This window comes from Charadrius vociferus, unplaced genomic scaffold, assembly GCF_000708025.1.
Source record: "Charadrius vociferus isolate BGI_N301 unplaced genomic scaffold, ASM70802v2 scaffold1284, whole genome shotgun sequence".
NCBI classification, from domain to species: domain Eukaryota; kingdom Metazoa; phylum Chordata; class Aves; order Charadriiformes; family Charadriidae; genus Charadrius; species Charadrius vociferus.
The window spans coordinates 440,437-453,744 of record NW_009648060.1 but is presented as its reverse complement, the minus strand read 5'-3'; the positions used below and the strand labels follow the sequence as shown (position 1 = coordinate 453,744).

The window sequence follows — 13,308 nt, the reverse complement described above, 5'->3', positions numbered from 1 at the left end:
TGACCCCTTGGCAGACAAGGTTTCTTCAACCACATCACGGCAGCTTTTGAGATGCGCTCCATCACCTCGACTCCCTGCAAGGCTGAGCGCTATCAGCTACGCACAGTACCTCCTCATTGCCCCGAGGCTCTGTGACAGTTGCAGTCTTCACTATGGGCTGGTCCACTCCTTCTATCAGCACCCAGTTGCCAGCAGGAACCCGGTTAACCTCAATGTGGTACCTAAAAGGCAGGGGAGCATCGCTGCACCGCTCGCTGCTGCCAGCCTCGGGCCCCTTGCAGCGCTGGCCTCCTCCCTGTCCCCAGCAGCAGCAACTCCAGGTAACTCCTCTCCCAAATGAACATATTGCCAGAGCTTTCCGTACCTCGCAACCGAGATCCAGAGGCGTCCGACAGTGCAGATCTGGGAGTCCTCCTCATCTTCCAGGGTATAGTTTTCTCCAAGGACCTTCACAGGCTGCCCAGCATGGATGGTACCACTGAGCACTCTGCCAAAGGCGTGGAACTGAACGCCGTCATCTGTGCTGTACATTTTTGTTGTGTGGCACATCAACGGACCCTTTACAGGAGGCAGAGAGAGAGAAGACAGAAGTAAGCCTCTTTCAAAAGACAGTCGAGAAGCAGACACAGACCTCGTAGAACTCATGGATACAAAGGGACTAACGGGCTGGGATTTAGAAATACTTTTTTGACTTGCCAAGTCCTTAATTTCCTTCCACTGGAAGACTTAACACCTCCTTGCCCTGTACAGAGACACCTGGAACAGCTTTGGTGGACTTTTCTGGAGCTCTCCTCCCTCCTCTTGTGGAGGGGTAAATAGGGGTTGGGACAAGGCCACGATAAGAAATGTCATCTGCTGGGCTGCAAACCAGTTCAGGGCAGAGCACCCGACCCTCCACAGATCACAGTGCTCAGTCCCATAAGGTCACTCCACCACAGGCGATCTGGTGATAGTCACCACTGTACGGTTTTATGTGGGTAATCCCGACTCATTAAAACAAGCGATTCATTTTCTCTCCAGACATTAGAGCAAAAGTCACAGGCAAATTCCTCACTAGCTGCTGGCTGGCGTTGGTGGCTCTAGACAACTCTGAATGACAGCTCAGTACAAGCTGTTTGAGGAGGAAGGTTTTTGCAAGGCTTTGATACGAAAGGTGCTGACTAACTAATGTAGGGTTATTTTTATCAGCATAGTTCAGATCAGTTTTCTCAGAGTTTGGAGAGAGAATCAAACTTCACAGAAAAGGGACATAAAGGCAGCAAAAGGACACAAAATCACCCTGCAGTTCCCACGTGCTCTGAAGTCCTGACCTAGTCCTGTTCTTCTCTGAACACTGTCAAACAATTCTCTCTCTCAAGGGCTGCCCTGGCAGGCAGCTAAAGTTTCTCAGAGCGGAGAGATTTGTTTCAGTATCGGATGAGAGGTTTCAAAATGCTGGAAGTCAAATCAGCGCAGATGGCTGTCTAGGAGGCAGCTGCCCTGTCGAGGCAGTGAAAGCAGAGCGTATTTGCCATGCTTTTGGACACTCAGAGCAAAGCAGAAGAGTTTCCTTACGTCAGGGTCGCATTCGCTCATGGCCTCCCCTAGATCAGAGTCAACGCCACCAGTGTAGGTATGCTCAATTTTCGTCTTGGCTCCCACCTTCGGGGAGGGGATGTGCTGCACACACATGTCCACGAAACCTGGAAAAATAATGCTTCATGAGAAGAGGATTAAGCGGCGTAGAGGAAAGAAATGGACTCCGATAAACACAAGAAAAGCCATTCTGATTGCAGTGGACCCACAGCAATGGGGAAGATGTGAGCGGTGCCTCACGCTGTCCTTTGGGCAAACGGTTTAACATTTTATATTTGGAAAGCTGAGAAGAGATTTGTGCAAGTGAGCACTCCATGGCTGTAATACGGCCCTTAACTCTGCTGATGTCAGACTGGGCTATCGGGAAGATTGTGGAGGGAAAGACAAAGCGCATTTACCTGTGAATTCCCCAAAGAACTTCTTACAGACAAGCCGCAGGAGGGGCCGAATGTTCAATTTCAATTCCTCTTTGGTCAGGTGAATGCCAAGTTCATCCAGAGTCCTGGGCAGGGTCGTGTCCACGTCCCCCACCACCTGCAAGACAGCAAGCACCACTCTCAGCTTTGCTGCGGGGGTCCAAGCCAATAACTCCCAGGAGCAGCTTCACGCGCCGGCCATCACCCTCAGGGCTCTTGACCTGCTCTGCTTTAGAGATGACAGGAGAACTGGCTGGTTCAAATTATCACTTGGCTGATATGAGAGCACACTAAAAAGAGCAAAGGCAGTTCGAATAACTGTGCAAATATAGGGCTATATTTGCAAGGAGCAACTGTTAAAGGGTTGCTCACCGTTGCCCTGCACCCCCAAGCCCCATCTGTGAAGATCACACTGCAGAATGGGACAGGCGAGTCCCACAGGCACCAGACACACCACCACGTAGTGTTCAGCCCTTGGCTGCTCCTGTCTGGAACTGTGGGAAGGAGAATGAACCACCACATACCTGAGCCAAGATCTTGTACAGGGGCTCCAGAATGAACTCCACAAAACTGCGCTGGGAACTGCTCGTTGGGGCCTTTTTAGTGAACTTGCGGCTGTTGAGAGACCAAAGGGGAGATACGAGGGGCAAGCGCTCTGCAGCCTGCAAGCACCCCTACTGCAAACACCCTCTGCTCTTCCCAGGTTATCTTCTTCCCCCTCCCAATCCTCCTGGGAAGCTGTCAGGGTCACAGGAGTCCCACTCACTCCAAACGAAGGCCAGAGGAGGCTCTCTGCTCCTGCTTACGGGATTCAGGAGGGCCACATGGATTCACACCAAGCAGGAGGTGCGACTCAACCCCTCCCAGACACTACTCCATCACAGGCCAACTCAGGTTGGAAGGGACCTTGGGTGGGCAACTAGTCCATGTTTTACACGGAAAGGAGGGAACAACCCAGCGATAAACTATTAGACATTTAAACAGGTTTCTTACGTCTTCGGGTTGAAGTAGATGTCACCCCAAAGCCGCTTTGCAAACTCCTGATAATTGATGTCCCCTAAAGCGAAAAAGAAAATGGCAAAAGTCTCTCAGATGACACTGTATTTCTCTCATCTTGGAAATCTTTGGGGTTTGGCTTTTAAAACAACCCTGAGGATTCAATTTAATGGACCGATGCTGGCGAGTGAACGCTTGCTCCCAATTCTGAATAAATGATTAAGCCCTGACCTGGGGAAACCAGACAGAGAGGTGGGCAGAAAACAGTCCACCGAGGACGACAGCAGCAGCCCAGGTACACCGTGGGTTCACACGCTTACTTCTCAGGATCGTTTCAGCTCTCTCAATTACACACAAGGTTAGAGCTGAGAAGAGCCAGCCTGCCAGACGCCGCGCTGCAGGAACCCAGTTACATCTGCTTCGTTTTCCAAACGTTAACGCTGCAACCTGACGCTGTAGCGCCAAGGTGCTGGGATGCCTTACACCCCATCTGCCCCGCAGGCTTATCGCAAGCATTTTCTGCCTTGCTGAACATCTCCAGGTTCTCTTCGCTTTTTCAGCTGATGCACTAAGCGCATAGCCAAATATCCAAGTGCCGAAGGAATAGTGTAGTGCTTGGCTGTCACGGTAGATTTACAAATAATAAGACAGCGGTGATAATTTACAGCAGTTTCCAAACAAGCTTTTTGCTGTGGGCAGATGTGCAAGCGTAAGAAATTTCATGGTGGCTGCGGTTTTGACAGTTAAACTACTATAACTCATGTTAGTTGAAGTGTGGTGGTTGCACATAAAATCCCTGGTGGCCACAATCGAATATTACTGACTTCAAGTACCCATTCAACTCGTGTCTGCCCCACACGGATGACAACTCCTACCGACTGTGCCTGCATCTTTATCAGTCCCCCAAAGAAGGGGCATCATCCTAGCAGGCACTGAGTTAGTGCCGTGACATCCAGGGAGCTCATTTATTTCTCCAAACTCACGAGGACACACGGTAGTCCTGACACATCAGTCCCTGACCTCTACAACTTCATCCTCCCTCAGGCTAACTTCTTTGCACGAGCTAGGCCAGCTGCTTCACAACATCCTGCTTCCCCTGCTCACGGCTCCTACAGATCACCCCAAATTCCCCAGCGTGAGACTTCAAAAGTCTTGGCCGCACAGCTGGCTAATGGAAGCAAAAGGCCCGCTTTTACAAGTGGCACATTGCCTTAGGCGGGCACCTGGGGAACAGAAAATTAAATCAAAGCCAGAAAAAGACAGTTTCTTAAAAAAGAAAGAGGGCAAGAGTGCAAAACCTTGTGGGCCAAGCTTGCGCCCGGCTGCAGCTGAGTCTCAGACTCTGGAGACTTTTGTGAAAAGGCAGGCAGAACTTAACTCTTTGCTTCTGAGCTGTTCTGGTAAGGAGGCAAAGCACAACACATACACTTGCCTTCAACTGTCATAGTGGGATTTTTTTTTTTCTGTTTAAGGGTCTGTATAAAATATTGGCTTCTGACTCAAGAAATATTTATCAGGAGAAACTATCTAGCTAAAAACAAGTTAGAACTGTATTTTTTGCTTTTTACCAGCCAGGGTTCAGATATGCAGCACCCCTCAACTCCTAGAAATTCAAGAACGCATATATTGGCCATATATGTGCAGTGAAAGTCAGAGCTGAATGGCTTAGAAAGCCTCAACAAAAAAGGTTAGGAAATGAGATGTTAAAGCGTACAAGGTTTCTGGATAATCCTCACCATATGTGTCTGCATAAATCTTTGCAAAAGATCCCAGCGTGAAGCAGATGCTGTACTGTGAACTGGAGAAACACACATTCCCCAGAAGGGGAGACAGAACGAGGTTCTCATCGGTGGAATACATGCTGAGAGGAGACAGTTTTTAGAGATAAGAAAAAAAAAATAAAAATCAATGTTATGAACCAAGGAAGACACTTAAATCCACTTCCCACACCAAACAGCAGTATGTGATAGGCAAGGATTCTGCATTGCCAAACAGCATCTTAAAATGGGCTGCAGCATGCTTGCCAGCAGAATTTCAGAGTCAGTATCATTTTATGACTACAAATTTCAAAGCATTAGTGCGCAAAGAAATATTTAAAGCCTAGAACTAAAATGTTACCAGCACAAGCACTTTGTATTTTTTCTCCCCTAAAAAAAGGCAGCAAAGTTGGTCAACCAAGCAAAGGAAAAGATAATAAAAGGCAAATAACGTAGGGGTAGAACTGAATCAAAACAGTTTTAATGAGTTCACAAGCATGCTAGGCAGGACAAATTACCCTGCTCTGAGCTGCCTGATGCCAGTAACAACTGAGCAGAGAGACATGTAAGTGAGCTCATGTGCAAATTCACACAAACTTGAAGGGTAGAATGCCGCTAAGAGAATCATCTGGATGCAGAAGAACCCACAGAAACGACGCACTGCTACTGCGAAAGCTAGAGAAGATGTCCCTCCCTTCTCTGAGCAGGGTCTTGCAAGGAGCTTTAACCACAGCAATATCGTAGTCTCTGTTTAGGGCTTGGGACAGCGAGTTCCCATTCGTTTTGTAAAAAAACGTTTAGGAGCCTTGAGACATCTCAGCCCACAATCTAGGACAGAGCCTGGACAATCTCAGTGTATTTGAGACACGTGGGAGGACAGAAGTTCCCCGCTACAGTCATATGTGCGCCTTCCCTACTTTCTAACAGGGGGGAAAAGAGCTGATCCCATGACGCTTGTCAGAATTCAGGCAGGATTGGCCCTTCCTGTACAATTCTGTATCTCAGCTGAGATGAATTTCTAATGGTTCTTCCTGCCCCATTTTCTACGATTCAACATATCAAGAGACAAACTCATGAGTTTATGGGCATGCTCAGGGTTCGCAGAGAAAAGCACCTGCAATGGGACAAGCACAGCAAGCACTAACGACGCGTCATCCCAAACACCCGTACCTGATCAGACCATTGACTTCATCTACGATATGTCTGAGTTTGTAATAAGCATCCGTAGGGGGCAATTTCAGCTCCAGGATCAGTCGGTCTATCTTGTTGATGCACACGGTCACCGCGAGCCTTTCCTGCACCGCATGCTTGATCAGCCTCTCTGTGTTCAGCATCACCTGCAGGGAATAACGAGCACAAACACCCCTTAGCGAAAGCCCTCCATACAATGCTATCTAAGGCGTGACAGACAAAGCAGCGACCCTTACATGAGGGGCTACAAGCCCGTAAAAAGCCTAAGCTCAGCCACCAGCAATTAGCTAATCTTCCTGAAATTCAGAAGTAGGTGCTAACCCAACCAAATTCCTTGAATCCTACCCCTTGGACATCTCTGATATAAATAACCTGCTCAATTGTAGGTATCATGGGGATGGAGATGCAAACAAGTTAGATAATCAGCCTACGGGTCACACGCATCACGTCAGCCCTGGACACAGAAGCCAGAGGCTTTACTCCCCGTTTTGGCTGGAAAACACTCTGGCTTCCCAAACTGTCCTCCAAAACCCCTTCACCCTGGAAAGCTGAACCCATCCCAGGCCATCACGCTGAAGCAGGATCAAAGACGCCAGAGGAAGAGATTCTCAACCCTTAGGAGAACCTGGCACTCACCCCCTCAGCCGCATCAATGAAAAGCACAACGCCGTCCGAAATACGTAGGCCAGCTGTCACCTCATCGGAAAAATTGACGTGACCTTCAAAAACACAAAATGGTGGTAAGAACCAGAGTAAGCCCCGAGCCAGCAGCGCAGAGGGTGGAAAGCCATCCTTCTGCTCTGCAGCTTGCTCTGGTCACTGGTAACCAGCGAGGCAGAACACAAACAGCTTCCTCCTCAGACAGGGACCCGGGAGCGGCTGCCAGAGCTCCGTATAGGGATCCGCTTCAGCTTTAATGCTATTTTTTGAGAATAAACACAACAACTCATTTAACAGGCACTTTCCCTCACATTTGTTACTGTTTTTCTCACAGCTCTGCGCAAATACTTCGGGAAAAGGAGGAAGATTACTTCTCACCAAAGAACAACAGATGCCTCTCCCTCCAGTCTCCTCCTGCGCTCTAACCTCCCTCATCTTGAGCTGTAACTCAACAGATGTGTCCCAAGAACCTCTTTCCTAAAGTTTGGCCTTGGTTTCTTACAAGTTGATCTGTGATTATGTTCCCCCTCTGGGAGCTTTTCAGAGGCTCAAGGGAACTTGCTGAGAGTCTCACTGTGGGGCAACATCATTAGAGAAAAGCACGGTGCCCATTGTACACGATACCTGGAAAATCCAATTCTACATGTGCTTCTCATATGCTTGAGTGAAACACATTTTCAGCCCCATTAGCCCTCAATTAGGCCTGCTAATCAGAAACACAAGCCTGAGTAAAAGCCAGCAGCACAGTCGTTACTGCTGGAAGCGATTTCAGAAGAATGAACTTGGCTAAAGGCTCAGGGCTAGGCTGGAATCATCTACACAAAAACAAAACGCAAAAACAAAAACACAAAACAAAACGCAGCTCAGGGCTAGGCTGGAATCATCTACAAAAAACACAAAACAAAACGCGGGTTTCCATCTGTGAAAGAAAACTTCCCAGGGTTTCACTGCACCTACGTGACATTTCCAGACACATCAGTGAAGTTTCAGGTTATAGATTCTTTCTTTGTTTTTCTGAGAGTCAGTGCTACCCAATCCCACCACAACCCAACACAAAAGCTCTTTGAAGACCCTCATTAACCATCGCTGTACGTGTTTGCAGTGCTCTGGTCCTGTCAATAGCACTATCCCCGGGACCAAAGAGGTTTATTAACGACAGAAACCTTCATTCACATGGTCATCTGCTTCAGACATCAAGTTGCCTTCAGCTAAGTACATCCCAAAACAGGATTTTGGGGATTACACAATCACCTGGAGTGTCGATGATGTTGAAGAGAAAAGACTTTCCTTTGGTGTCTGGCAGAACAATCGTCACTGGTGTGCTCTTGATCCCTACTCCCCTCTGAAAGACAGGAAAGCAGGATTATCAGTTAAAAGAAAAAAAATACAACACCATGTAAACATGTAAAAGATGACCAAAGGAAAATCAGAAAGATGGGAAGAAGTAAACATCCACCCAGGACATCCTGTTACTCCCAGGGAGGGAGTAACAGCCTCAAATTGCTGCAATATCCAGCCCAGCTCCTCCATCCATACTGGCTCAGACTGGTGAACTACGACTGCACAATCCATGCCCCATTGCAGCTCAGGAAGCATAATGCGCAACATCAGAGATGGAAGATGCATGTTTTTCTGTGCTTCTGCCCTTCTGCTGCTATCAAGTTATACCTCAAAGTGTAAGATTTGATCACCCGGAGCATAAAGTAAAGCATTAAGATGAAGAGAAAGAAATGCTTCACAGGATTGTTCTGGTCATTACAACATTTAGCAAGTAACAAAGTAAGATTCCCATTAACACCCAACCACATGGAGTCAGAGCACCCAGGGAAGAGTTCCCATCAAAGGAAACCAAGGAGAAATATGTTTATTTTGAAATCACAGTTTTTCTCCCCATCCATCGTTGCTGCGAACCCCTTCTACCTTTTTCTCTCAAAGAAAAGGAGTTACCCATACGCTGGGATAACTCTGCTATAGATTTTCAACATTACACAGGTTTTCATCTCAGATAAATAAAATCATATGTGGAGATGAGGGTTGCAGGAAATGGAAGAAAGTTTGACCGGTGATCTTACCGAGGCAAACAAGAGAAGCAGATCATTTTATTGATAAAGAAAATAATCAAAATGTGGAAGGCACAAAAAGATGTTAAAATGGAAGAGGAAACCACCTACAGTAAGTAACTGTGAGTAAAGCGTGAGACAGCTGGATAAAAATCCCTGCCTGTTCTACAAGACTCACCTCTTGCTCTGTGAACAATATATCAGTGTAGCAAAGCTGCAAAGACAAAACAAAAGTCAGAATATCACATTTTGGTATCAAATATTAAGTTTGAAGCAGGACACGATAACGCTTTACACATGGTTAAGGTGACAAGTGACAGAGACAGAACTAGGACTGAGGTCTGGCTTTCCAATCCTATATTCTAATCATTAAACCGCACTTTCCCCACATACAGTTATGTTCCCTCTGAGTGTAAAAGCCAAGCCATGTTCCCCAGGGCAAGAATACACCACAAGCTCACTTACATCCTGGTCGTAGCGCTTCCGGATCTCTGGGTGTGTCTGTTCAATCAGGCAGTCAACAAAACAAGTCTGAAAAATATCAGACCACAAGAGAAAGGAGGTGACTACGTTCAGTCAGATAAACACAAATACAATCCCATCCCCCCAGCAGCAGGACAGAGAAAGTCGGGTGCGTTATTATTTCCACGTGGCTGAAAGAAAACCTACAAATAGGAGCAGAAAGAGACTGCTGCTGCGGAGATCGAGGGGTCAGGAGCAACGGTAAAAGTAAGCAACAACCAGATCACTACTACTACCTGATTTACGTTGGATATTCACACTACCTTGCCATGGTGAAGGTGCCCACACAGCGTCACATTTCGAATTAGCTCCGAGTTGTCCATCAGATCTGCCAGGAAACTGGAGGAACAAAACACAAAAGACTGTTGGAGGCTTCTGCTGTGTCTAAGAAAAGCAGGTGTCATTTCAGCTACACTTTCTATCCAAGGTGCCCCCTGAATCCTCTCCAAACTTTCATTCTGGCAATGCCCTGCGGAGGAAGAATCCCACTTTCCAGATGGGGAGGACAAGAGAGTTGGAGTCCTAGACAGATGGCAGTGGGTGGGAGGATACGGAACTGGTAAAACTGCCAGCAATGGAATATTATTGAATATTTTTCTTCTCTTCTAGTCAGTATTAGAGCAAAAGTCACATCCATGTACTCAGATGATGAAATACTTCCACTCAAATAGTGGCAGGCAGTCAAGTAAATCGCAGAGCTGGATAACAAGCACCCCACGCAGTTTTAAAAGGTAGCCATGGGGCTCCGCAGACCATTAATTCTGATTTTCAGGTCTTAAAACAGTGATGTTCCCAGGGACTCAAGGAAACAGTAACGGAATTTAAATCTTTTCAGAATAAGCAATTGAGCTGGGTAATGAAGGGCCGGTCACTTCTGCATGGACCCGAGCCAAAATCTAATTGAGATCCTAAATTACCAACTCCTCTAAAAAGTAATGGGAGGCTATAAAACACATATCCATTGCGACGGGTCTGCAGAAAATAAGTGCTGTCAAATAATCTCCTTTTTAAAAAGACTTTAATTTTCACTGATGCTGTAGACTTCTTAACGTACAACATTTTGATTAAGAGCTAAAAAATACAAAAATCGATAGTAATGCTGATTAAAAGCTTGCTTATTGGTCTTAAAATAAGGCTAAATGGGAAATCAATACCAAGTTTGCAGGTTTCTGGTTAAGTCCCACAGGGAATTTCTCCTGGCCCCGTCCTAACCATTTGTATTAACAAACAGGATGAAGAGGAACTCATTACAGAGGGAACGAGCAGAGGACACAGGGATCAGCAAAGCGGTAGATAATGAAGCATACAGGTCATTGACTAAGAGCAAAATGGACTGCTTAGGAAAACAAGACCCAGCTGGCTCTTTGTTTTATATCTGGCTGTATCAAAAATCTCTCTGATCAATGAACACGGCCAAACTGGCAGCATCAGGGGATAGCCCCGAGAAGCAGCCGTTCCAAAACAGTTCTGGGCATCCAAGTAACCAACTGACTGAATACAAACTGCAGTGAAATTTTGTTGCCGGAAAATAACAGGATCCTTGATGATACGCAGAGGGACTGCTCACGTCGGGGTCTGTTTGGCACCCAGGGAACTGCTACTCAGCCTGCATCTGGGTCTGGGATCTACACTCAAAGACGACTATTAAAAATTGGAAAAAGCTCTGACTAGCCATGAAGTGGCGTATGGAAAGATGAGCCTAACAAGACGCTCACGCAGCTCAATCTGTTCATCCTCAAATAGAAGACAACAGCCAGAAACGCTACACACGCGAGGATACAGAGCCCCTCCACCACCAACAAAATGTAGACATTGATCCTAAGATTATATATTTTTAATAGAGAAAGTAGACAACTGTTTTTATGCCTTACCGAAGTTGCATGAGATATTATATCTCAGATTTTAAATTTGGATTTTTTTCCCAAAGTCCGCTTTGCGGTGTACAACCAGCAAACACCATCAAGTGCAGCAGAAGTGCAATTTAGCCGCAGCATTACACTGACCAAAGACACAACTTTGCATAAAACCAGCGGCGTAAAAATTTCCCCCGGAAACTCCTCCAGGATAGATGGGAATTAATTAGAGACAGCAGTAGGCCAATGGTCACTAGGATCAACCCAAAATGTCCCAATATGAGGTGTGCCACACACTCACTGACTGTATAAATATTTCTTGAGCCACTCAAGAAAACTTGACTTTGGCAAATCTGCACTGGAAGGGTTTCCGATTATCAAGCCTTGTATCAGCTGCCGAGGTAAGATTTATGTTCTAGTGTCAGAAAACTATGCACTACGCTGCATTACGTGGACAGAAAAATATTCTGTAAAATGGTTAGTCTTCTTCTTTCCTCCTCTTTTTTTTGGTTCAAACACTCAGTTCTATTGCTGGCATCAGTAAGAAACAAAGCCAATGCCCCCTGACATAGTGCACACCCCTCTGCCTCCCCACCTTTGCTTGCACACCACAAAAAGCGAGGAAATCGCAGCACAGATGGCTTGAGCCAATGTACACGCTTAAAACCCCTCCATATGACTTACTCCATCTCATAGACAGTGACCGGTAACGTCTGTTCCATCAAAGAGAATTTTTTGGTTTTCACAGGTTTTATAATAGGCTCTGAAAACAAGAGAAAGAACAATAAAACACTGTTACCAGAGACCCCGAACACAGCAGGCTCAGAAACGGTCGTAGGGAACAGGGATTTTTGCAGACAAAACCCCAGCTTTCAAGATGACAGATTCTCTGAGCTTTTTATAAAAGCAGTTGTACTAGATGATCGTTGTAGGTCCCTTCCGAATGAACTATTCTATTCTATTATAGAAGGATCAAATAAGATGACTTAAATGCATTTTCATTTCTCCTTAAATATCTTTCTAGCATCTGCTGATATCTGTTCTTCAAAAGATAGTTTGTTTGGCATTTGTAATAATCCTGAGCACCGAAATCTGCGCACATCTAGACAAACAAGAGTCCACACATTCCTGGGGCTGAGAGGGAATTCAACAGGGGCATTAAAACCAACGGGGAGAATGGAAGAGAACATTATTTTCCCTTTCCCAAGGATCCATTAAGAGTCTTCTCCTCCTCCATAGCCAACTCGCTGCTTCCTCACCACTTACCAGTGAGAGGCTGCGTGTCTTCCTCTTGTACTATCGTTTCTACTTCAGGCCCGTAGACCTCCTCGGCGGTGGGATAGTATTTCTTATCCTCATGCAGCACCACCTCCATCCCGGGGTGGTCCTCATCATGGTCCCCCATATCATCATCGTCGTCATCGTCCTCAAGCTGCAACCAACACTCACAATTAGCTGCTGCTGGCACCAAAGTGCTTTACAAACACCACTCACCCAAGAAGGTAGAGGCTCAGCGTCGTACATCGAAAGAGAGCTACAAACCCAGCAGGGAACCACCAACACGGCCCCGGCACCTCACATCAAGCAGCAGAGCAGCTTGCAGGGGTGCTCTCTGTGAGCAACACACCTCATCCTGCTGTGGCACAGCTTGAAAATGAAGAGCAAGAGCACTTGCAGGGACTCCTGCCCCTCGCTTGCATACACAACACACACAGACACCACTTTCAGACAAACTGCAGGAAGCGGGGACCAGAAGGGGCTCCCTCGGTCCTCTGATGCAGCCTCTGCTGTCTTCCCTGTCCTTGAACACTCTCCTCTAGTGTCTGTCGTGTCTTGCTCTGCCTTCACCACCCAGGAGTCGAGCTCCTTGCAACACTGTGTAGGCTTTAGCGCGTGTTACTAAAGGCCTGAAGACCTCATCGAGCGGATACAGATGCTCTACTTCACTGAACACAAAAATGCCAAATATGGCTTGAGCTACAAAAGCTCCCAGTTCTAAGCGCGATTCAAGCAGAAACTTTGTCTCTTTTTCCTTTATGACAGGAACACTTTTGCTGTTCCCAGCCGCCCTGCAGCAGGGCAGCTTTTGCTGAATCCTTCAAAGCCCAAATCCACTCTGATCCTCAGGAGTCAAATTCCACTCACTAAACCTCACTGCAGAACCAGACCTCGGCACGGGAAAGGAATCACCGGCAGCTTGTGAACACGGCGGTGCTCAGCCCCCACTCCCCTGGGCAGTACGGGGCAGGATGAGGCTGGCACCAGGCTCCACGGGACG

General features: G+C 46.8%; 1 protein-coding gene across 1 annotated transcript in view; it reads right to left on the bottom strand.

The window, feature by feature from the left end:
• EFTUD2 (elongation factor Tu GTP binding domain containing 2) overlaps positions 1 to 12,554 on the bottom strand; it is a 20,012-nt gene extending 7,458 nt beyond the window's left edge. The window contains exons 1-16 of the mRNA XM_009883732.1: positions 12,525 to 12,554; positions 12,297 to 12,462; positions 11,715 to 11,793; positions 9,441 to 9,516; positions 9,121 to 9,186; positions 8,834 to 8,869; positions 7,847 to 7,937; positions 6,572 to 6,654; positions 5,915 to 6,081; positions 4,724 to 4,848; positions 2,985 to 3,048; positions 2,516 to 2,606; positions 1,974 to 2,109; positions 1,555 to 1,682; positions 365 to 558; positions 110 to 221 (exon numbers count right to left, since the gene is read on the bottom strand). Coding sequence (XP_009882034.1) covers positions 110 to 221; positions 365 to 558; positions 1,555 to 1,682; positions 1,974 to 2,109; positions 2,516 to 2,606; positions 2,985 to 3,048; positions 4,724 to 4,848; positions 5,915 to 6,081; positions 6,572 to 6,654; positions 7,847 to 7,937; positions 8,834 to 8,869; positions 9,121 to 9,186; positions 9,441 to 9,516; positions 11,715 to 11,793; positions 12,297 to 12,462; positions 12,525 to 12,554 — 1,644 coding nt within the window. The remainder of the gene's footprint in view (positions 1 to 109; positions 222 to 364; positions 559 to 1,554; positions 1,683 to 1,973; positions 2,110 to 2,515; positions 2,607 to 2,984; positions 3,049 to 4,723; positions 4,849 to 5,914; positions 6,082 to 6,571; positions 6,655 to 7,846; positions 7,938 to 8,833; positions 8,870 to 9,120; positions 9,187 to 9,440; positions 9,517 to 11,714; positions 11,794 to 12,296; positions 12,463 to 12,524) is intronic.
• Between the last annotated feature and the right edge of the window lie 754 nt (positions 12,555 to 13,308).